We start from the raw sequence: 26447 nt of genomic DNA on the forward strand, positions 1-26447 counted from the left end.
TATCAGCGGAGTACAAAAACAAACCATCAGACAGCACTTTTGAATATTTTTTTGACTTTTCATCATTTCACCAAAATGCACAATCCATAAAGAGATTATTCTGTAAAACAAAGCCTCAAACAGGCCCTTGAAAAACAAAAGTACAATTATTATTATTACAATTACGATACCTCTCAAAGAGTTAAATTGTGTATTGTAAAAGGTATTGTGAAAACACTATATAAAACATCACTAATCACATCAACATAATTCAAATAATAGTGTAATAGGGTTCATAAATAATTTGAGTTCTCTGACCAAGTACTGTGACCCTTACCTGAGCTGTGCAAGCTAGAATTCACCGGCTGATGACGTAGTTCAGTACAACTGCAATAGCATATGCTGGACCCAACTGATACTGTTAATGATACCAGTTCCTGTACACACATGCTGACCTAAAGTTTTGCTTTAATAGTGTCATTTCTCATTTATGCTAGCATAGCATACTTTACACTTATTATTGTATAATAACCTAATATTGGGAAACCTGAATAAGTTTTGATATAGGTCAGAATCAGAGGTGTCAAGTAACGAAGTACAAATACTCCGTTACCTTACTTAAGTAGAAATTTGGGGTATCTATACTTTACTGGAGTAATTATTTTTCAGCCGACTTATTACTTCTACTCCTTACATTTTCATGCAATTATCTGTACTTTCTACTCCTTACATTTTAAAAATAGCCTCATTACTCGTGAAATTTTGCTGCGCCTCTGATGTGCCCCCAGAGAGGCACAGTGTTGGCGAACCGAACCAGTGTGAACGGATAAGCCGGCGGCGCATAGCGGGGGCGTGTCGGTCTGGTGTTCACTGTCTGATAACTGTACAGATCCTTCACTCAACAAAATATAGATAAATGTCCCACAAAGCAACGTTACATGACCATACAACAGTAACGTAGTAACTGGTTGTGTCTTATATGCTATGGCAACTTATATGAGGAAAAAAATACCGCAGATAGGCTATTCGTGGAGAAGTGTCTGTCCGGCCGACTCTTCGTCACATTTCTGCCTGAAAAACAGCGCCTGTCCCCGGCAATGAACTTTAACTCACCAACTGTTTGTCGCGGTGAAGACTTTAGTGAACTTTCCCCATAAACAGCCTCCCTCCCCGCAAGTGATAGAGTCAGACAGTGTCCCGTTTACTGATGGCGATTATGTAATTAAGAGAAAAACGTAACTTTGTCATTTTCCAGGATGTTTGGTGGGTCAGGATCCCAATCACAACCAGCGTTGGGTGTAACGCGTTACAGTAACGTAACTACTTTTTTCGGGTAAAAAGTGGTGTAACGCATTACTACTGAAAATATGGTAACGAAACGTAGTTCCTTTTTCAGTTGGGCACAACGTTACTTTTCCCAGGGACAGATTTGACAGCGACACTGCCTCAGCTGGGCGCTTGCGCAATAGTCGCGGGCTCTCATTCCACCCTGAGGCTGGTACTAGCAATAGCATGCAGAGAGCAGTCAGTCATCATGGCAAGCACAGCGGAGCAACCACAACAACCAATGGTGACTTTTGAGGGATGGAGGTGTTCCCATTATTTCGAACTGATTGAAAATAAGGGGAAGAATTTGAGGCTGGTATCGAGGCTGGTACTATTGTTTGTATTCTTGTTTTTCTTGTCAAGTGCTCTGTGGCATTTTTCATAATAAAGAGCACGAAAGAAATACCTGTTATGTCCTCCATAGTAGAACTTTATGTAGGCCTATACACATTTAGGAAATGAGATGGAGTTCTGCCCAAAGTCGAGCACCATAAAAGTAACATAAAAGTAACGAGTAACGTAAAAAGTTACTTTCCATAGAGGGTAACTAAGTAAAGTTAGGGATTACTTTTTTAAGAAGTAACGAGTAACGAGCAAACACTACTTTTTAAAAGTAACTTCCCCAACACTGATCACAACACATTATAACAGCATCCATATGATTATAAACAGTCAGCAGGTGTATGTTTGGATTAACAGGAGGACACCGGGGGAAACACTTTGAAAAAATTCATCATCATGACATGTACCGTCACACCTCTTTTCGAGCCGCAGCGCCGGCTTTCTGTGTGAATTACACTCTTTTTTGGATGTACTTAAAAAAACTGTTTTCTAATGTAACATTAACTTGATATTGGTATTAAAAAATGTTTTAATACATAATCCATGTCTTATTATAAATTAGGATGTTTTTTTGGGGGAGGTGGGGTAGTGCACTATAGGCCCCTGTGGCGCGGCCTAAGCTTTTGTCCTTAATGGCATTTTTTTCCCTTACATTACTTTTACTTTTATACTTTAAGTAGTTTTGAAACCAGTACTTTTACACTTTTACTTGAGTAAAAAGCTTGAGTTGATACGTCAACTTCTCTGGTCCTCTGGTCAGAATCTGATATGTTCTAAATGAACATAAGATATAAACTTGCCAGCACTAGTATAATACTGAGAATGTCCAAGTACTGTTATTCATCTCATACAGTCATAGGTTCAGCTCCTCAACAGTCAGTTTTTCTAAATTTGTATCTTTTTTGGAATCTGGCCCTCCTCACCCCCTGACCTCTCTCTGCAGGTAAGATGGTTGACATGGCAGAAGAAGTAACAGGCAGCAACAAAGGCAGTAACTCTGAGATCCAATCACTAAGTTCCTTCCAGTCTGACTCCTGCGATGACAATGGTAAGACACACATCTCACACTCTCAGCATTAGTGGCTCAGGGTTCTTCCACATACCAATATCCCCAGATCCATAGTGTACAAGTTATTTTGTGGGGCTATTTGAAGATGCTTTAGGTGTCTCTTGTGTCTGAAAAGTTTCATCATCAATCTCTAGAACTCCAATAAAAGTGTAATTTGAGTGATGTACTTCACATTATGTAAGGATAAAACGAATACAATTTTCACGTGCTTTGCTGCACAACAAATAAAAGTCACATGGAAGTGCTATAAGAATCACTCACTTAGATTCAGTGGCAGAAGTCATAGAGGACCGTATTTGCACCTGGGTATATGCAGAGAGTAAGAGGGGAAAAGGAAGGAGGAATAGAAAGCTTCAAAGCATGGAAGCAGATAAAAAGAAGGGAGGGTATAGAGCTTAACAACAATCCCCAGTGGCTTACCATGAATAGACATATCTTTTTTTGGTTTACACGTGTATAAGTAATACAAATCATTGTATACATGGCTGGGTTGGTGAGTGTAGGCTAGATGCGGGACAGACGGCAAGGGAAAAGTGTGGTTAATATAGATTTTCATTACATTGACATGTAATGACATTTGAAGGTCAGTATTGTTAAAAGAATGCATTCCCATGGTTCTTTCTCAAATGTACTTTATAATGATTTCACAACAATATCATAGTAAGCAGCATCAAAGAGGTTAAGGGGTTGAGACAGCTTCACAGCGTGGAATTGGTGGTTGTAGCCTTTGTGCTGAAGCTGTGTATTTGGTTTTGTGTTTCATTTTTAACATTATGTCATCCTGTATTCAAAAGATTTATTTGCAGTCAATGCCTTTCATTGTTTTACTTTACAGGATGACCATAAATAACAGATGGCAGGTTTTTTTTTTTTGCCCCTAATCATCAATTGATTAAATATGTGAATATTGCCTCAGTTATATCTATACTGTTGCTTTTGTCTTTCATATGCCTCCTAAAATCTGACTGGTGTCCAAATATGGAAGTGTAGAAACTAAAATGGCAAACAGTAGAAATATACTGGCATTGTTGCTATTTTGTTTTAATATTGTTTTATTCTCCCATGGCTTTCTTTGCATTTGTGAAGTTACTTTAATTTGTATGTCTGTGTTATCTTTGCAGACTTTTTTAACTAAACAGTCTGTGTGTAATCCATTCATTCAATTATTAAATCTGTTCTTGCGAATGGAAAAAAAAAAGACGAATCAGATTGTTGTGTTGATTGTTGTTCTGCATGCACCATTTTAATTCCGAGGACAAACTTGATGCGGTTATAAAATGCAGAAAAAATAACTGTCTGTCAAATGCACCATTTGATTACAATCACAGTTTGATTTGAAGTGTCCGTGAGTGTTCAGGGCTGGCTGAATTTGTCAGCAGACAAATAATGCATATACCTCTTAAGTTTCTTTCAAGACTCTTTAGGGGTAAAGACTGTTACCAGCTCATATTCGGTGCTGTTGTGACTCATTGAGAATTTCATAAGTGTACATTCATATGTGCTGAAAAAAACAGGTGGATGCAAACCTCAGCAGGTTAAAACAACACTTCTGCCAATAATATATCCACACTACTACTTCAGATCAATGAACTAAATGGTTTTATCAGCACATCAATATATGTATATACAATTTTTAACAGACAGTGTGGATATCAGGTCAGTGACCGAAGCTAAAATAACAGGGGATTACTTTGCAGGCAAAATCAATTCCGCAGAATAATGCATCCAGCCCCTAACACTCATGGACACTTCATATCAAACAGCGATAATAATCAAATGGTTTATGTGACAGGACAGTGATTTTTCCACATTTAGAAAACACCATTGAGTTCACCTTCAGAAAAAACACATTTGAGACCAATTGGATAAAGGAAATGCTACACTGAGTCTAAAAAAACATTGATGACTAAATCGTTATAAAAGATAGGCATCAGATAATTTCTCATCATTGATGAACACCCACAAAGAAAATTGTATAGTCTTGAACCAGAAGAAATCATTACACTATCTTAGCTTTTGCTTGTGCTGTGTCCACGCTCCTACAACGTGTATGCAGGCAGGCAGAACTCAGCTCAAGATTGGTTGTATACAATGCACATGCACAACGCTAGAAACATACAGCAGGTAGACACTGTGGGAAAATAAAGAAAAATAATTCATTTCACTTATCATTTCACTTTGCTTTCTTTATTTAGTAGATTTTCCCTTTCAGGCAAACCACATATTTTCAAATCTTCAGTGTACACAAAAAAAATCTGGCAATTAAAAATCTTTAATTGCCAGATTGAATTGAATAATGAATAATAATAATGAATGGATGATAAACAGACCCTTTATTATATCCATACAGTATATGGAAACAATATTGCATGCAAATTCCCCCCAAAATCCCCTAAACTCAGCAAGAAGTCTTGACTGTGCCATAAGCAGACCAGGTAGTTCTCTGCAGACAGAACCGGCATTAGTGAGAAACCATAAGAAATGCCACAGTGTGAGGGGTGACTCCAGACTAACACCATGACGAGCATTTTTCACTTTGAATAACTGTATTTCAAAACTTATCTCCTCCTTTTTTCCCTCCACAAGCCTCCATAGTGACTGTCATTCGACTGGTCAATGATGCAGTCGACACAATCGAAAGTGAAGGTACCATGTCTCATCCCCTTTGTGTCTCTCATCTCACAATTTCCCCCTTCCCTTATCTCAGCCTTGTTATTGTATCTGGTGATATCTAAACGAGGTGTCTTCAGTTATATGCCAAAGTTAAATACACTCTCACTTTGTATTACAAAATGTATCTTTAAGTAAGTGGTTCTCTGGGGCACTGTGCATAGCTCCCAACATGTCCAGATTATATTTCTCCTTTCTCACACATCCTCAAAGTCAGTGGTCAGTCAGTCAACCCACTTCAAAGTTGGACTTTTTTCTATTAGCTCTCAGTTCTCACTATGTTTTTCCATAACACACAGGGGGCTAACGACATAACACTAATAGCCAGCAATCTGCAGGTTTTGATTCCGTCTGATCACCTCAATGGGTGATTTCACTGATGAGTTCCTCCCTTGTACTCTTCTCTTCAACTCTTCAAGTTAAGCAGATTTACTCCTCATCCACTGTTTTAGGAATTAATTTCATGAACATAGAGTCACAAGAGAGAAACTGAGAGGAAGCTTGAGGAAAATGATAGATAAAACTGGAGATCCTAGTGGTAGCTGTGACACACATATACACACCACACACACAGGAACTCTCTTCAAACACACACTACTGAGGCTGTAATATTCCTTGCAAGGACAGTCTCTTCAATAATTACATGCGTCCAAGAGCTTGTGAAAGTTGTAATTGTTGAAAGGTAACAACACAATCATTTTTATTTTTTATTACCTGTAAAATGGTGAGTTCCCAAAAAGGTCGGGGGCGAATCAACAGCTCTATCAATCAGTGCTGCCATTTTTAGAAAAACCTGAATTAAATATCGACGATTTATGTTGGTATGATCAAATGCTAAAGGTTTCTGTTCTTCTATTTGACAGTGTCAGTTATGGATCATGGTCAAACCTACAACAGAGGTGACTAGAATCCCCCATTCCTTTATCTAATTCTCCCTATACATCTTTTCATCTATCTATCTATCTATCTATCTATCTATCTATCTATCTATCTATCTATCTATCGGTCGATCATCGATTGATATACCTGAAGTATCTACCTATCTACCAATCTAATTATCTTGACTACATATCTATCTATTGACAGTGAGAAAAAAATAACAAATAGGCAAAAATAACAATCACCCAACAAAAATAACTTCAATTGTGCAATTACAAAATCTACATTCTAAAGAAAGCTACAAAGGCAGGTCTTATTATGCTGTATGTCAATTAACATCATTTTCAGTTCCTATATAGTTTGTTGTAAAAAGCAATTTGTGTTCAATGGATTTTGTTGAATTAATGTTAAGACTAATGTTCAGCAGCTTTCCCCTGCTCTCATCAGGGCCTAAATATGAAAATGCTGGTCAGTCTGTCTATCCAACTATTTGATCCAAAACAAGATATGGCAAAAAAAATTCCACTGAATTTGTTATTGACCAACTGACCTTTCTTCTGGTACCTGCATCAGGCAGGAACTTCAACTAGAGCAGACATCCCCAAACATAAGTCTGATGTGGCCCAATCTAAAACTGGAAAATCCAATCCAGCCAGCCAAACTTTTAATCACAACTCTGATCAACACACAAGACAAAGTATTCACCTACTGCCAGCCCTATCCTTTTGCATGGAGTTTGCCTTTGTTAATTATCATTAAAAATTATGACATTATTTACTTTTACCTCGTTAAAAGAGTGAGAAATGGGATGGAGAAAGAGAGGGAGGTTAGGAGGGAAAGAGACAGAAAGTGCACAGGAAAAAAAACTGCCCTTCACCTGTTGTGTGTATTCTTTTCATGCTTGTGACATATTCTACAGATACAGACATTAAAACTGTGGTAAATCACTGGTATGATGTCAATATGACTGTCTACAGGCGGTTTTCAGGTTTATTTTTGCCAAAACTGCAGCCTTGCTCGACATGTACATGAGCTGCGCTCCTCACACCAGCAGTGTGTCTGCTCTAACCTATTTACATGGACGCTGATATAAAAAGCAAGACGTTTCGCCAAGCACAAGCGCTGCTCATGCACGCAGTGTGTTCAGCCCTTTACACCTAACAACTTGTAAATTATCTTATCTTCTATCTTTCAACACAAGCAAACACATGCAGGTACAATTCTGGATAAGATACGATCCAATGTTGTGTCGAAGTCTATTCCAAACTAATGCTGCCATGTCAGAACTGTGTTTCCTGCAATGCTGTTCAGCTGCACAGGTAAAGGTCACTAGATGGCACCCTTATAAATAGAAAACTGACTTGAAATAACATGTAATTAAACTCCTTGTAAAATAAAAATTGAAAACATTTTATTTATTTATTGTACTTGACCTCTAGTGGCCCACTTGCAGTACCTTCATGGCCCACCAGTTGGCTGCTGCCCACACTTTGGGAATCACCACACTAGACTAACTCTACTGGAAAGATATTTTGAAATCCATGTAATTTATTGTGGATATTCATGGAGCCCAAAGGCATTGCTTCCTTGTTGCAATGCCTTGTTTTTTTGTTCAGCAGCAGCAGCTCTCTCAAATGGGTCCTGTAGTCCTGTCAAATGCCTTTTTAGTTGCATAGCTTTATGATTTTTGTCTTGTTTGTCCATTGCTCCTACAGTGGGGGCTCAGTTGATTAAGACTCTCAGGAGCTCATCAGTGCTGATTTCCAGACATTTTGTAAAGCTATTGAATGCTTCTAATTAGCATTCAGCTTTATATGACCCACCTTTATATTAAATTAGCTCAGAGTTATTGTATGTGTACGAGGTTGTGTGTGTGTGTGTTTGTTTGTTTGTGTGTGAGCATATATTTATTTACATATAAATATATTTATTGGATTTTTAGTTAATTTATGTTTATTCCTAATTTAATGCTAGCAACACATTTTAAACAGGGTAGGCCAAGGGCAACAAAAGACTGCAAAAGTTGTGGAATGGTCCAAAAACACCTGTTAGGAACATTGTACAGGTAAAGAGGTTCATTGGTAACAGGCGATAGTATCATGGCAACCTTTAAAAGGCTCAGCTCATCACAAGCTATACTGTATACCGATCAACTACAACATTAAAACCGACTGCTTCTTTCTGCAAGCTCCTCTTGTACAGCTCTGATTCATGGACACGGAAACAAGTGGCATGGGGGTGTTGTTTCTGGGCTGTCTCCATCAAAGGTGTCGGTGTGTAGTTTGATGATAAAAGAATCTGCAGAGGCAAAGCTGGGTGGATGGATAGAACAATCTTCATTGAAACAGTTTTCAAGACTGCGTCCGAACCAGTGCGGCCGCACCCTGAGTTTTGCCCTCTGCTCTATCAGAAATCCTCTCCAATCTAGGAAATCTACAAGTACCCACCTAACTTTCTCTGTACGCGTGGGCCTTTTTAGATCCCTTTCGCCTGCACCTACCTACGTCTTCTAATTGGTCACTTTGGTGGATTGATGGTCCATCTATCCAATAGGCAAAAGTGGAGTTGATCTGCCTCCGGCCCCTTTGGACTGTCTCATCTTCTATAAGTTACCTAACTCTGCTGATGTCACTTCTTGACCTTACAACCTAAAGCTGACCTGACTGTGTCTCTCTTTCCCTATATGGACATGTTTACGTTGAACCAGCTCCACACATCCTGCATAAGAATTAACTCTGGTTCAGTACCTTACTCTTCAGCTAACCTTTTGTGCACAAACAGAGCTGATTAACGACTCTGTGTCTTCTCACAGATCTCCTCAACATCAGCCGCCTTCCTTAAGCCCCCACAAAGAGGAGCAACATGTCACCGTTAAATCATCACTCAGAATGTGTTGTTGCACAGATAGCTCAGGGGGTCATATCAAGATGCTGATGAAACAGCATGATTATTACTCAGTCGTTCCTTGGTCTGTTCACAATAAAAGACCACTCTGAAATGTGTTTTATCGCACAACACAATGCCACAGATGTCACAAGTTTTGAGGGAGCATGCAAATCAAATCAAATCAAATCAAATTTTATTTGTATAGCCCAAATTCACAAATCACAGTTTGCCTCAGAGGGCTTTACAATCTGTACAGAGACGACACCCTCTGTCCTTCGACCCTCGATTCGAGTGAGGAAAAACTTGCCCCAAAAAAGGCCCTTTTAACAGGGAAAAAATGCGGAAGAAACCTCAGGGAGAGCCACAGAGGAGGGATCCCTCTCCCAGGACGGACAGACGTGCAATAGATGTCGCATGTACAGAGCAGATCAACGAGATCACAATGTATTCAATTATAAGCGATGGTTGACAGGAGTGAAAGTACACAAAGATGTATTACAGCAATAATGATGAAATGCACATGGAAATGTGATTACTAGTGATAACAGTAGTAATGATCAATGGCAAGGATGGTATGTAGCAATGCAGTACGATAATAGTAGTGGAACGTATGTAACAGAGATGTGACTAATATTAGCGACAGTAGTGGTGGGTGTCAGGCAGGGTCATGGCAGTAGGTGCATCCACGATCAGGCAGGGCCATAGCAGTAGGCGCATCCACGATCAGGCAGGGCCATAGCAGTGGGCGCATCCACGATCAGGCAGGGCCATAGCAGTGGGCGCATCCACGATCCACGACCCGGGCGCGGCCAGGATCCAAGGGAGCCTGTAGGACTAGAAAGCACAAGGACTCCGGGGAAGAAGCAAGTCAGTGACATGCAGAGATGGGGCATGTCAGTTGGCATGCTTTCCACAGGAGCTTGCAGAACTGTTGCCCATTAATTAAATGTTCATTTCTGTACCATAGGGTGTCTCCAGTGTCATTTGCAAGACTATGGCCGTACATCAAATTAAATCAAATCAAATCAAATTTTATTTGTATAGCCCAAATTCACAAATCACAGTTTGCCTCAGAGGGCTTTACAATCTGTACAGAGACGACACCCTCTGTCCTTCGACCCTCGATTCGAGTGAGGAAAAACTTGCCCCAAAAAAAGGCCCTTTTAACAGGGAAAAAATGCGGAAGAAACCTCAGGGAGAGCCACAGAGGAGGGATCCCTCTCCCAGGACGGACAGACGTGCAATAGATGTCGCATGTACAGAGCAGATCAACGAGATCACAATGTATTCAATTATAAGCGATGGTTGACAGGAGTGAAAGTACACAAAGATGTATTACAGCGATAATGATGAAATGCACATGGAAATGTGATTACTAGTGATAACAGTAGTAATGATCAATGGCAAGGATGGTATGTAGCAATGCAGTACGATAATAGCAGTGGAACGTATGTAACAGAGATGTGACTAATATTAGCGACAGTAGTGGTGGGTGTCAGGCAGGGTCATGGCAGTAGGTGCATCCACGATCAGGCAGGGCCATAGCAGTAGGCGCATCCACGATCAGGCAGGGCCATAGCAGTGGGCGCATCCACGATCAGGCAGGGCCATAGCAGTGGGCGCATCCACGATCCACGACCCGGGCGCGGCCAGGATCCAAGGGAGCCTGTAGGACTAGAAAGCACAAGGACTCCGGGGAAGAAGCAAGTCAGTGACATGCAGAGATGGGGCATGTATACAGGCATAATGTATACAGATGGAGAGGAGAGGAGAGGAGAGGGGAGGAGAGAGAAGCTCAGTGTGTCATTGTCCCCCGGACTAGGCCTATAGCAGCATAACTAAGAGCTCGTCCAGGACAGGCCTGGGCCTGTCCTGGACCAGCCCTAACTATAAGCTCTATCGAAGAGGAAGGTCTTAAGTCTACTCTTAAAGGTAGAGAGGGTGTCCGCCTCCCGGACCAAAACAGGAAGATGGTTCCACAGAAGAGGAGCTTGATAACTGAAGGCTCTGGCTCCCATTCTACTTTTGGAGACTTTAGGAACTACAAGTAATCCTGCGTTCTGGGAGCGTAATGCTCTAGTTGGGTGATAGGGTAATATGAGCTCCTGGAGATATGATGGTGCCTGACCATTAACAGCTTTGTAAGTGAGGAGAAGGATTTTAAACTCTATTCTTGATTTTACAGGGAGCCAGTGCAGAGAGGCCAGTACAGGAGTAATATGATCTCTTTTCTTAGTTCCTGTCAGTACACGTGCTGCAGCATTCTGGACCAGCTGGAGACTCTTTAGAGACTTGTTAGGGCAGCCTGATAATAGAGAATTACAATAGTCCAGTCTGGAAGTAACAAATGCATGGACTAGCTTTTCTGCGTCTTTTTGAGACAGGATGGGCCTGATTTTTGCAATGTTACGTAGATGAAAAAATGCAGACCTTGAAATTTGTTTTATGTGGGAGTTGAAGGACATATCTTGATCAAAGATAACTCCCAGATTCCTGACGGTGGTGCTGGAGGCCAAGTTAATGCCATCCAAACTCGCTATATCATTAGATAATGCATCTCTAAGGTGTTTAGGACCAAGTACTATAACTTCGGTTTTATCTGAGTTTAACAGCAGAAAATTGCAGGTCATCCAGGTCTTAATGTCCTTGAGACATGCATGGAGTTTAGTAAGCTGATTAGTTTCATTTGGCTTTATTGATAGGTATAACTGTGTATCATCTGCATAACAATGAAAGTTTATGGAGTGTTTCCGAATTATATTTCCTAGAGGGAGCATATATAAGGTGAATAGTATGGGTCCAAGCACGGAGCCTTGAGGAACACCATGACTAACCTTGGTATACAGGGATGACTCATCATTAACATGTACAAACTGAAATCCAACCATCCTCACAACAGCAGTCCAAGTATAACCACACCAATCCAGGACCTCGACATCCAGCCTCTTCACCTACACGATAGTCTAGTGCTGTGCAACAGTTGGTTTGCAAAGCCAAAGAATATCTGCTGTCAGAAAGTTTCTTAGAGAAGTTGAGGAACTTCCATACTCGTCGTCCTCACCAGGCTCTTTCCTGACTGCAGTTCACGTGACTGTGCAAATACGTCTTTGAAGAAGTGTTCTCTTCACTTCTTTTTTACTTACGAGGCAGATGGCTGATGGTGTGTGTCCTGTCAAGGGTGTGTGTGTTTTTCAGTGTTGTGAACCCAGTGCCCCATGGCATGGGGTTAGATAAGATATACTTGTACACATATACACACCCGCTGACAATGGTGACATATTGCACTATACCCTTACACATATTGCATAGCGGCGACATTGCACATCCGTAAAAGACATTTTCTAGCCTATATTACATATTGGTGTTGAGGAGCTTAATGGACATATGCAGGAAGTAGTGGGAAGTGTCGGGTCCGACACTATTTTCAGTGCTTGTCAGAGAACAGAGACAGAGTGCTCATACATCGTCTGGAGGAACAGGTGTTTATTGACCCCCATAATTTTCAAGGCAGTCTGTACCAGACAGAAGAATAAAGAGGACCAGGGAGCTGATGCAGTCCTCAGGGGCACCAGTGCTGATTGATCTGGGCTCCAAGAGAGCGTTGTGACCCAAACATGTTAGGTGCGATTAGTTAAAATGGTACCATTTTAAAATAAAAGGATTGACATTCATATGTCTCAATTTCTGAATGAGTATGTGAGGCTGCAGACTGTTAAAGCTGAGCTAAAATGGACAAACAATAAGCATGCATAAGCCTTGGGGTCCTCTAGATGTTTAATGACCAGATGTATGATGCTATTAATAGTCATAGCCTGAAGTCATTGAGAGACCATCTGTCCCTGTGACCTTTTCAGTGCATGTGTGTTTAAAAAGTGATTGGACCTTATGGGGGTCTGTCACTAGCATTCTAGTCAGTAAAAAAAATGTCTCTAAAACATCCCTACCTTCAGAAGAGAAGGCAGAGTAGAGTCGAGTAGAGTTTCAAAGCTCAGATAAAAGTTACTCTGTTTGCTTTTTGCAGGTCATCAGAGGTACTGAAACATTTTTTTAGCTGGAGTCATGTTGATGATTGTCTTCATGGTGTCCCACAGTCTTTTGGAGTCCATTACAGTGAAGCTCTGTTCAATGATCTCCTTATGTCTCCTCTTGGCTTCTTTGAGCATGTGATTAAGCTCCTTTTGCAAAGTTTTTAGTTGTGCTCTTACCCAGTTCTAAAATACCAGTTTCTTGTGGTTGATACAGTCATTAATCTCTTTAGTTATATATGTTTTGTTGTTAGAATACACAGTTACTTATTTCTGAGGTATCACATTGTCCACACAGAATTGTATATAGTCAGTAATAGTCATTGTTCACATTTATCTCATGAAAGATGCTCCATTCAGTGGAGAGAAACGACCTGATCAACCCATATGATGTGCTGCACTGCATAAGGCAAATGATGGTCACACCAGAAACAAAAGACAAAAAATAGAGAAAAGAGCATATTTTGAAGTCCATAGATCTCACTGCCTAATAAATGTATTTTTTAGAAATAAAACAGCACATTTTAGAGCCTTTCCTTGTGAACAGCTCAAGGCACACCTGTGCAATAATCCTGCCATTTAATCAGCATTTAATATGCCGCTTCTGTCAAGTGGATTAGTTTTCATGGCAATGGAGAAGTGCAGTCACGTGTCACAACATATGCAAATAGACGCAAATCAAATATCTTCATCAATTTGATAAAAACAAGCTCAGCGATAGGAAACGCACTGCAAACACCCGCAACACAACCAAAGACACAAACCCAGTGCAAAGGCCAACACATTTCCATTGGGAGAAACCTGCAAATACAGAAACAATGCCAGGTCAAATACACATAAACCCCAGAAACAAACACAACAGAAAGTTGCTGCATATCCAGTGGCCATTCTTAAAATAACATCTGTACAGAAGCCCAGACGGTCTTAATATCTTTATATTATATAATAGCGTAAAAAAATTATATATGGTTCTGATAACTTTCATTAAATTGGTATAAGATTTAAGAGAATGCGATTATATCTGTGACTTTCTGTACAGACTGAACGCTGCTAAAAAACTGTTCGACTTGATTTCAGTTTTTTTTCCCCCTACCCATTGCTGTTGGTGCCTGCTCTTGTCTGCTTTCCAGTCGAGGTGCAAGTTCGTCCATGAATTTTCATCTGTTAACAGAATAAAGTGCTGGTTTTTGCAGTCTGTGGAGAGCACTCCCCCTAGAAGCCTGGAGAACCTCCATTGTGCAGACTGGACATGCAGCATTTTTCTGTTCCATGTGCTCTCTGGGTTTGTGTGGTGTTGACTTTGCATTGTTTCAGTATTTGCACTTTTCTCCCAATGGAAATATTTTGGGCCATTGCAGTGTGTATTTGGTTGTGGTTGACTACTGATACACTAGAGAAATTAGCCTTTTCTGTTTACAGATAAAGTTTTGATCATTTACTTGTAAAAAAAAAAAAAAATGGTCAAGAAAACATTGACTGTAAAACAACATAAACATAAAACATTGGCTAAACACTCGCACTGAGATCAGATTTGACATAGAAATTCCTGCTGAGGACCAAAAGCAAACCATTTTGAGTGCTGACATTTTTCAGCTGGTGACCTAGCTAGCTATCTTGCTAAGTAGCAGTTAGCAGCCAGCTAGCTAGCAGTAACACTAGCATGTTAGCAGTTTGCTCATTAGCTACAATTGTTAACCAAAGCCCTGGGAGTCACCGCTAAGTCATCAATCTGGTCACCAGTCACAGGTTGCTGGTGTTACACATTCTTGCCAATGGTTTCACCATATTCCACTGGTCTATGTGTGGCGGTAATGCATTAATTAATATAAAATTACATCTGCAAAAGGCAGAAAAAATAAAAAAAGAGCAAAAAAGACAGGATAAAAAACATTAAACATATTAGTTAGACCTTAATGACACACAATGCGTTTTGGTGACTACGTCTGTCCACACCATAAATGATAACTTTTAACAACAATTATTCAGTAAATATGTTGTATACTGTTGTTCTCCATAATGAATCATTATCTCCACAATCTCTGTAATCAGTCATAGGTCCGGGTATAGGATGGCACCTGATTCCAGACCCAGATAGCGAGATTTCTCAGATGGTGATTTCTGTGGGAATGAAGAAGAATGGCAGGTTTATACACTGTATGTGAGTGTGTAAACATGCTGTTTCTACCTCAAGTTGATGGTGGAGTACACACAGAAATTTCAGTGACAGGAGAATGGTTTCAGAGTTATTTCATGAACAATGGAAATATTGACAGGCAATCAAAATCAATCAACATTTTACAGGGCCATCGATTATCTTGATTTTGGGGACATTTTTCTAAAAAATAATGTTATAATATTGGTTTGTAACTGTAGAGTACCTCTTTATGTGAACTTATTGAAGGTATTTAGGGAACACCATTTAGATTGTCTACTCTAATGACTCATTCTTGGCTATTTATACAAGTTATCAAACACTTATATAACCTTTGTCTTTGTCTCTATATATTGCAAAACTTTACAGAACTTCTCTTCATCAGTGTGGATGCTCACATTGTTATCATTATGGTGATCATCCTTGGCGTGGATGACTCGTACCACTGAATGTAAATGTAACTTATGACTGTTTCCAAGAAAACTTCATGGGGCACATTTACACCTACAGTTTCCACTTTCATCCTTCTGCAGAGAAGCCAATCAATATCAAAATTAGCTGCAACTACAGTTCAGCTCCTGAACCTAAAGCCAACATCCACCTTCCACCTTGCCCCCAACATAAGCAGCATCAAACCACCATCTACAACCAGATGGCCATTAGGGTTAATTTGCTGTCCATCTGTCAGGCTTTCACCCCATGCATACAATTATTATCCTAAATCAACACTTTTCACTTCCAAGCTAGTCTATCCTGATTGAAGTTATTTTGTCTACCCCCCTATCCTTTTACCTCTTTGTATGCACAATTGAACTTTCAAAATTCCACACTTTGCCATTGGTAAATTCTTCAGGAACCTCCCCTTCTCTAGTCAAAGCTCTGTCTGCATGTGTGTGCCATTTCACTGTGCTGAGCTGACTTAGTGACCAACCCCACCTTCCTGCTTGCCACTGTCCCCATCCTGTGATGTCACTTTTTTAGGATTTTCATCTCAAGCCCAGTGGTGTTACTGTATGATACCAGTTATTGAGTGAATTTCCAAAGCTTTGGTTCAAATCTTGGTTTGTCATGATTTATGTTCTGCTTTGATGCATGGATGTCCTATGGTTTTATTTGTCATTGCCTGTCAACTCAGTTTGTACTTCACTCACCATCTGTGCTTTGACTTTAAGTTGCCAAATAATTTCAGTTAAATTAATCTACAGAGTTTTTGGTAGATTGCCCTTCTGATCAACCAACCTTTGTGATGAGAATCATCATTCATGCTATATCTGTAGATTGTTGGCTCCAGTGCTCAGTGCTAACACCTCAGCATACCCTAACTTGCTCTTATTTCAGATGCGTACTCCTTCAAATTTTGCCTTTCAAGATTGAATATGTTCTAATGGGTGAACAAGTCTCTCCCATTCCAAAAGTTCTGCCAAATATGATCAAGAAATGCAGTCTTATTTTTCTTGAATTTGGTAGAGGCAACCAATGTATTGTAAGACTGCATGAAAAATCCATTGCTTGCCTGTCACTTCTTTATGCTGCATTGGGTCATTCTTCATGACCTTGCAAAATCTGAAGATCATGTGACACCATTTTTTTGCATTTTGGTGGTCATCTATCAACAGTGAATGCTTCACAAAAACTGGACCAATTAATAAATAATGAAAGCCAGGTTACTAACACAGCCAAATGTATATGATTTGGTTGTCTTTACTAACCTGGACATATTCCTCATTAACTAACAGGAAACTGTTGGAATTTCTTATACACTTTATGATAAAAGAATAGTAGTTCAATTTAATTTGAATGCATGTGTTTCTTATTCCCTTCCAAAACGAGTCATTTGAGTGTATTCTAATCCAGTGCCCAAGCAGAATGACATGCCATGATGCAGTTTGGGAAAGTGAATGAGGCAAATAAAAATATTTGGATAAAGGAAAGTTAGATTGTGATCATGGTGAAAAGAAATCAAAGTTAACTGTTAGTAGCAAATGGGATGTGAATTAAAGCCGTCCTGTGTCAGAGGGAGATGAGCAACCATTCACCACAACCTTCTAGCTCTGAGGTTTTGTGGCACTATAAATATCAGACAACGTTTGCTCTTTCTGCAGTATATATACTGTAGTGTGTGTGTGTGTATATATATATATATATATATATATATATATGTACACACACACACACACACACACACACACACACGATAGATAGATATAGATATATGTGTGTGTGTGTGTGTATATATATATATATATACATGCCAGGATATATATATAAAAGTGTAGTGGTAATAGGGTAATGCAAGCCAACAACTCAATGAAAACACGTAGATGATAGATTACTTTGCTGCATTGACCAAGAGGAAAATCTACCAGATGCATCACTGTAACATCCAAATCAATGTTGCCGATTTTTTTGAGCCTGTCAACATGGCTTCAGTGCTGCAATTTTTCATGAAGTTCAGCATGCTCAGACTCCTGTGACCCTGACTCTCAAAGGCTCCTGTGTTGCATGCCACATACCCTTATAGACCTAACATTTTTTCTGTGCAGGTTTTGCTTGGTTATGTACCTGACCTCTGTGTATTGTCGATGTTACTGAGTCTAACTTGCCTGGTGCATACTGAAGGCATGTCATGCACAGCTCCACATTGTGAAGACTAGTTTGTTAACTCAGCCATGTGGGGGGCTGTTCAGTCTTATTTTCACAGTCCAAAATGTTGCTAACAATTTCCCCTTTTACTCCAGCATATCACTGGGACACATCAGACTGGATGCCAAGCACCAGGCTGTCAGACATCGCAGAGGTGCCAGGCTACGAAGCAGGTCCTGGCAGCGATGTAGTAGGCTCAGCTTCTCACCTCGGAGGAAGCACCCGTGAACTGGAGTCAGACTACTACCTGGGGGGCTATGACATCGACAGTGACTACCCCCCTCCCCAAGAAGAAGAGTTCTTGAGCCAAGACCAGCTGCCACCTCCACTGCCCACAGGCGAGGACTTTGCTGAGCCTTACACACCAATTCCCACCAACCATCCAGTCTCCAAGGAGAGCACCCTGAGCTCTAGCAGCATTGAGCATCAGCATGCCAGGCCACACTTCCACCCAAGCCAATACCTGCCTCCACACCAGCTGCCCCTTGGGGAGGTTCTCCACGGGGACTTCAGCACTTCATTGAGTGGTGTAACCACGGGAAATGGGGACACTGATGAATCTCTGTCGTTGAGTGTGCGACTGTCTGTTGGTGCCTCATCAGCCTCGGACATGTTGGCCCCGTGCGGGCTGGATGATTCTGAACATAGCAGCGACTTTGACAGTATGGACGAGCTTCGTCGAGGGGTTACCATCATCACTGACTCACAGCAACAGACCGAGGTGTGATTGATTGACCAGTACAGGAATGTATAATGGGCCAGAAGGAGCATAAGATCAGTTCAGAAGGCAGGAGATGCACAGGCAGCTGTTGTCACAGGAGAAGAAATGCTTCTTTCAGCAAAGTTAGGCACTGCTACAACCACAGACTATAACAGTGACCTTAAAACCACAACTCACTTATTCTAAGTACTGTCAGCTCTGTCAAGAAAAGGAAGTGTTAACCTGTCCCTGCTGTGGTGAAGGTTCCATCTTGTTCCAATGTAAATGAGAAGGATTAATCCAAAAGCAATTGAATATTACAGATGCGGTTGAGAAAATAAGACAAAAGAAAGGAGACAATCATGTAAGTGACAGGGATGTTTCATTCCCTGCACCTTCATAGAAGCCCATCAGAGCAATTCTTCTGACAAAAATCCCCATTTTTCTTTTCCCCCTTTGATTTGTAAACTTTGTATTGCTCCAAGATTGTACAGACTTTGTAAAACAGATGACCTTACTGGTGAGTAAGAATGAAACAGTGTTGTGGCCACATTTCAAAAATCACATTATTTGTTTTATGTGGAATGTGCTGGTTTCTTTTCCAAAACAAAAAAAAAATCAAGCGCCCCCTTCAAGCCATGATATCCATCCTCTGTCATTTACCTGAAATGTTGTCATTGATCTTTTAGCCCTATTTTTCGTGCGGAAGCCAGGAGTAGTCAATATATTTGAGGCATCGAGATCACAAAATGATTGTCTTAGGTACAGATAAAGACAAGTATACTTGGAAAAATATTTAATAAAAATATTACCTGAATATATGTGTGTGTATATATATATATATATATATATATATATATGTATATATATGTATATATAGATATATATACATATATATATATATACACATATATATACATATATATATGTGTGTGTGTGTGTATATATATATATATACATATATATATATACACATATATATACATATATATATGTGTGTGTGTGTATATGTATATATGCATATATGTGTATATGTATATGTGTGTATATATGTGTATATATATATGTGTGTATATATGTATATGTATATATATGTTTATATATATGTATATGTACAGTCATGTGAAAAAATTAGGACACCCCATTAAATATTCAGTTCTTTATTAAGAAATGTTCACATATCGATGTCTAATCTTGTTTTTATTTATCTCTGGAAAAGAAAGTGATTTAATTGCAGGTAAACAACAAAAAATAACCTTGTTTACTCATTAAACAAAAGATATCAACAAAAATGCGTATTCTAACTGAGGAAAAAGTTAGGTGTTCAAATAATTAATTTTTTTTTTTCTGGCAAAATGACTACATGTACATATATATACAGTACAGACCAAAAGTTTGGATACACCTTCTCATTCAAAGAGTTTTCTTTATTTTCATGACTATGAAAATTGTAGATTCACACTGAAGGCATCAAAACTATGAATTAACACATGTGGAATGCTATACTTAATAAAAAAGTGTGAAACAACTGAAAATATGTCTTATATTCTAGGTTCTTCAAAGTAGCCACCTTTTGCTTTGATTACTGCTTCGCACACTCTTGTCATTCTCTTGATGAGCTTCAAGAGGAAGTCACCTGAAATGGTTTTCCAACAGTCTTGAAGGAGTTCCCAGAGATGCTTAGCACTTGTTGGCCCTTTTGCCTTCACTCTGCGGTCCAGCTCACCCCAAACCATCTCGATTGGGTTCAGGTCCGGTGACTGTGGAGGCCAGGTCATCTGGCGCAGCACCCCATCACTCTCCTTCTTGGTCAAATAGCCCTTACACAGCCTGGAGGTGTGTTTGGGGTCATTGTCCTGTTGAAAAATAAATGATGGTCCAACTAAACGCAAACCGGATGGAATAGCATGCCACTGCAAGATGCTGTGGTAGCCATGCTGGTTCAGTATGCCTTCAATTTTGAATAAATCCCCAACAGTGTCACCAGCAAAGCACCCCCACACCATCACACCTCCCCCTCCATGCTTCACGGTGGGAACCAGGCATGTAGAGTCCATCCGTTCACCTTTTCTGCGTCGCACAAAGACACGGTGGTTTGAACCAAAGATCTCAAATTTGGACTCATCAGACCAAAGCACAGATTTCAACTGGTCTAATGTCCATTCCTTGTGTTCTTTAGCCCAAACAAGTCTCTTCTGCTTGTTGCCTGTCCTTAGCAGTGGTTTCCTAGCAGCTATTCTACCATGAAGGCCTGATTCACACAGTCTCCTCTTAACAGTTGTTCTAGAGATGTGTCTGCTGCTAGAACTCTGTGTGGCATTGACCTGGTCTCTAATCTGAGCTGCTGTTAACCTGCGATTTCTGAGGCTGGTGACTCGGATGAACTTATCCTCCGCAGCAGAGGTGACTCTTGGTCTTCCTTTCCTGGGGCGGTCCTCATGTGAGCCAGTTTCTTTGTAGCGCTTGATGGTTTTTGCGACTGCACTTGGGGACACTTTCAAAGTTTTCCCAATTTTTCGGACTGACTGACCTTCATTTCTTAAAGTAATGATGGCCACTCGTTTTCCTTTACTTAGCTGCTTTTTTCTTGCCTTAATACAAATTCTAACAGTCTATTCAGTAGGACTATCAGCTGTGTATCCACCTGACTTCTGCACAACACAACTGATGGTCCCAACCCCATTTATAAGGCAAGAAATCCCACTTATTAAACCTGACAGGGCACACCTGTGACGTGAAAACCATTTCAGGTGACTACCTCTTGAAGCTCATCAAGAGAATGCAGAGTGTGTGCAAAGCAGTAATCAGAGCAAAAGGTGGCTACTTTGAAGAAACTAGAATATAAGGTGTATTTTCAGTTGTTTTACACTTTTTTGTTAAGTACATATTTCCACATGTGTTAATTCATAGTTTTGATGCCTTCAGTGTGAATCTACAATGTCAATAGTCATGAAAAGAAAGGAAACTCATTGAATGAGAAGGTGTGTCCAAACTTTTGGTCTGTACTGTACATATATACATATACATACATATACACACACACACACACACACACACACACACACACACACACACATATATATATATATAAATATTTTTCCACAAATATAAATATTTGTGGAAATATGTAAGGAAATTTGTGTTTGGTAGATTATTTCTTTATTGTAACAATGCTTCTTGGCAATTTAAATGGTGCCACATTTGTAAGGAACATGCATTTGTGGGATGAGCAGCAGAGCTGAGTATGTGGGTTGCGCACAAGAAAAATTTGCCAGATCTTCTCTGCCACAGCTTATTCTGTTATTGACTCTTGTTTGGTGTTGTTTGGTGGATTGGATGATTGAAGTCTGAAGAAACGAGACATATTGGCAATTTACCAATTTATTAATTCAACAAACAGGAGCCTCAGTAGCGTGTGGAAGAACACAACCACAACAGCCTGGCACCTCCTCCTCATGCTGGTCTACCAAACACAAATTTCCTTACTTTTTGTTCTATGTTTATATATATTTATATATTTACGGGTAATATATTTTTCCAAGTATAATAGTCTTATATATACACATTTCCCTTGACTTTTAATTGTAGTGGAGCAGTTTTAGTAAGATCAAGTAAAGGATCTGGATGCTTCATTCACAACTAGATAAAAGTATTTGAAACAAATAGCACCGCAACAACATAGTTTATTTTCCTATTAAAATTACATAATTAATTGTTCTTCAGAGGTTGAGTAGTAATGTTAAGATAAAATTCCTTAAAATGTATATTAGCAACCACATCTGCTCTCAGTATCAGTCATATGTTTTGTGGAATTGTACTAGTGATTTGAAGTAAGCTTTTTTGTACCATGTTCTAAAATCCTACATGCATGCAGGCAGAATGTCATTGTAATTGTTCAATCTAGGTGAAAAAAACATTGTGAAGGACACAATGCCATTGCATTGGCAATATTTGACAAAAATAATTGACAAGCACCAACCGTTTAGGCTGTAAGCAAGTGTTGCTGGCCATATTTGGTCTTGTATCTCCCCACCTGTTTAATATTTTTAACACATCATTCCCCAAACGATATGTGGAGTAGACCCATTTTTAGCAGCAATGCGTCCCAGTGTTTTTTGTTGCTTTTTAGCATCTTCACCATGACCGCCACCGGAAGTCAAAACCTTATCCAGGGCACTAATGGAATGTTTTCCATTTTGCCTCCAGGACCGATAGCACATTCAAATGCTTCAGATCGTCACTGTATTTTACTATAATCTGCCTGATCAATTCAGGCATGCAGCTCCTAACTTCTTTCTACAGGATGCTTGAGTTTAAATCTCTGTATAGTGTACATAGCTAGGTTGTTAAAATGCAGATTTTGTAGTTATGGAATTGCATTCCTCAACTGCCTTTGTTTTGTTTTTTGTTTTTCTTTCGATCGACTGTTTGATGTGAATGTGGACAATAAGAGACTGTTGAATATCAATTATTTTCACATAATTCCTCTGTCACTGACTGACTGAATGCAATTTCGATAGTATAGATGAATTTTGCACAGTATTAAATCCAGATGTCCCAGAAAATGTTTTTTATTTTGTTTTGTTAAAACATGTTTATGGTTACAAGGGAATCTTTTTGTACAGTTCTTTAATCTGTATTGTTTGACAAATTCCTGATGTTAAAGGATATGGGGCAGTGTCAAAAATATGTCCCTTATCTGCACAAACTGAGTATACAAAGTAAGTGCTTTTGTTAAGTTTTTTTTTTTTTTTTCTCAATTCACTCAAAATAAAAACATTCTTGTGCACCATGTGACCAAACCTTAACTCAGAGACGAATCAACCCTGACAAATCATACCAGCTGTTTACTTGCTATCATGTTAAATACCTTTGGATGATACACATCTGACATGCTGTTGTACTTGTATGAATGACAAAGCTTGTTCAAACTATATCATTCACCCACTCACGTTTGTCTATGCCAAACACCAGTTTTCTTGTTCCCTCCATAGTAATATCAAGCTGTAGAGCTGTGTAGAGAATGAGTTTGGTATTTAATTGAAATAAAGAAATGGTAAAAAGATTCAAAGTGTAAAGCTCTGACAGTCAAATTAAAAGTATCTTTTAGTCTTTTAGTAGGGAAATCCAGCTGGAGATTCTCTGGCAAGGTAGGCAGTGTGGTGTGAAGGCATCGTTCCATGAGTAATTGGGCAGGGCTGTAGCCATTACTCAGGGATGTGGCTCTGTGTGCCAACAGGGCACGATTTGGGTCTCTGGCTTTTTTGAGCAGGTTTTTAACTGTTTGAACAGCACATTCTGCCTCACTGTCACTCTGGGGGTATTTAGGGCTGCTGGTCACATGATCAAATCCATAATCAACCACAACCTCCTTCATTTCATGTCCAGAGAACTGTGGGCCATTGTCACTTATGAGAGTCTCGGGGATGCCATGTTGTGCAAACACTGACTTCAGATGTACAATCACATCTGTGGACCTAGTTGAGCTGAGCCATCTCCACATACCTAGAGTAAAATCAACCACCATGGCTGATAACTCCTAAATTCTCCATCCTCTACAACTCTTTTTTTACTTTGTCAATGAGAAGCAAATGGGACCCATCATGGCAATTTAAGAGAAAATGGCTTGGCATCAGGTTTGAGCTCAATGGTGTAAGACTTTTAACCCGCCCTTGTTCATCACAGAGTTTGGGGTATGTCTGTCTGACTGGCTCTAGGTCTATGGTGTCCGCTCTGAAGCTGGTCTGCTCAATAGTGCCACCTGTGGCTCTCTCACTACATACATTTTCTCTGTGGTGCTCCTCTCTCCATATGAGAGTGTTTCTGTAGCAGTAGTTGAATTCTGCAATAATCCCAAAACTTCACAGCAACAAAACAAAAGTTGAGCACAGCAGGTACATTTCTCTGTCTCAGATGTCACCTTCTCTGAGAGCATCCTGGCAAGACTGCCATTACCCAGCCAAATGGCCCTCTCTTAAACAAAAAAAACCCCTCCCCTGGGCGTATTCCAGTTTTCCAGAATTAATGGTCACCTGACCCTGGAAATGCGTGTCCCACTCTTTTTAAGGGCGGAAATGGTTTCACTTCCGTTTTGCCTGTGAAACGAGGACAAGGTGAGTGTGAACTGATTGTGTGAGTATGTGTGTATGCGTGGAAATAGTAGAGCGAGCAAGTGTGCACCCTTGATCACGCTACTGAACAGTTAAGGGAATGAATAATTATGCGATGTCTTCCATGCCAACGTAAACGGGTCGAAGAGCTGTGTGGCGTGTGTCTGAGTGTGTGTGTGTGCGGACTGCAGCCAGCGACACCACGGAGCAATATGCCTTGGGTGTGTTTGTGTGCGTGCCTGTGTGTGTATGTGCTGCCCACAGTCAGTGACGGAGCTGCTCCTTCACAAACATTTAGCCAGAAGATGCCATAATCACATTCAGGGTTATTAAATGATGATTTCACAATCAGAATGTTTATGAATACAGAGGCAAATAATGAATTATATATAAATGCATTCTGCGAGTTGAAATGGTTGCTGTGCCTCTTAGCAGGACACAGTACACAGTATAAATACAGACTGCAGCTTATTCTTCATGTGCAGGTGTTTGGTAACAGAGAGAAAAAGACAGCCACAGTTTAATGTGTATAACAGAGGCTTTGTTTGCATGAAAACGAATAAGCAGGATGTCAGCAGGGTTAGGGTTAGGGTTAGCAGGTGCATCACATCTCGACATGTCCAATGAGTGATAAAACTGTGAGAATGAAACATGAACTGAACTTGCACAAGGCGCAAAACCAGACAGCAAAGCTGGATACTGTTATGATTTAAGGTATGTTAAAGGAGGACCCAAGTGCAGACAAACACAGGAAGCGGGATTGGGGGGAAACAAAAGGCAAGCTTTTAATAAGCAAAGCTGAACTACAGACAATGGGGAATACAGAAAACTAAAAGAGTCAAGTAGACAAAAACAAAGTAACAACTAAAGGCTAAAACAAAGTGCAAACAAAAGAAAAAGTACAAATCAAAAGAGAAATCAGAAACCAAAACCAGAAACATATCAAACTGGAGACATGAGGAGACACTGGAGGAAACGCTGGGGATGAAGCTGGGAGGCAATGGGGGAAAGACAGACCAAGACGGAGGATGACGGATGAAGACGGACACAGGCTAACACAACCTAGGTTGGGTGAAGTAGGGAGGGCACGGAACCAGGAACGGGACATCAAAGGACGGGACACAAAGCAACACGGAACATCGCTGACCAAGACGGAGGGAAAACGAAAACGATCTGACCGAGACATGAGGGAGAACAAAGGCTGTATACAGACACACTAATGACGGGACAAGGAACAGGTGGAGTGAGGAGGGACACGGACAGGTGAGGGAATTAAGGGAAAAACACACAGGAGGAACTGACAAGCACGATGTGACACACAAGGGTAAAACTTCAACGTAAAACAGGAAACAAGAATAAACAGACACTGAACCATGACAGATACAGCTCCATCTGTCCAGAGATCAGCCTTTAAAATTGTTTTTACCAAAACTGTTTGCCATCTGCTTTAAAGATATTTAAATAGATATAAAGGTCAGGATTGGTTATAATGAAGGGCACAGACAGCAGCTGAAATAATGCGGAGTACTAATTGTGAAATAAGTCATATCTTTATTTTAAGCCATCGGTGAATCAAGTTCATCACAATCTAATTTCCTAGTGTAGGTCTAAACTATATTCACTATAACTTTAATCACGTAAATGTCTGAACTGATTACACTTTAAA

At 40.0% G+C, this 26447-nt stretch overlaps 1 protein-coding gene across 8 annotated transcripts in view; it reads left to right on the forward strand.

Annotated features, from left to right (window-relative positions):
- Positions 1-19492, forward strand: part of fat3a (FAT atypical cadherin 3a) — a 353888-nt gene extending 334396 nt beyond the window's left edge. For 5 of the 8 annotated variants that reach the window (XM_084350971.1, XM_084350970.1, XM_084350972.1 and 2 more), the window contains 4 exons: positions 2591-2695; positions 5303-5362; positions 6250-6285; positions 18067-19492. In XM_084350971.1, the coding sequence (XP_084207097.1) occupies positions 2591-2695; positions 5303-5362; positions 6250-6285; positions 18067-18698 (833 nt within the window). In that variant the 3' untranslated portion in view covers positions 18699-19492. The remainder of the gene's footprint in view (positions 1-2590; positions 2696-5302; positions 5363-6249; positions 6286-18066) is intronic. The other 3 variants (XM_084350976.1, XM_084350978.1, XM_084350973.1) reach the window with 2 other exon arrangements.
- Positions 19493-26447: the final 6955 nt, after the last annotated feature.

The sequence above is a fragment of the Pagrus pagrus genome (genome assembly GCF_965226575.1).
Source record: "Pagrus pagrus genome assembly, chromosome: 4".
NCBI classification, from domain to species: Eukaryota; Metazoa; Chordata; class Actinopteri; order Spariformes; family Sparidae; genus Pagrus; species Pagrus pagrus.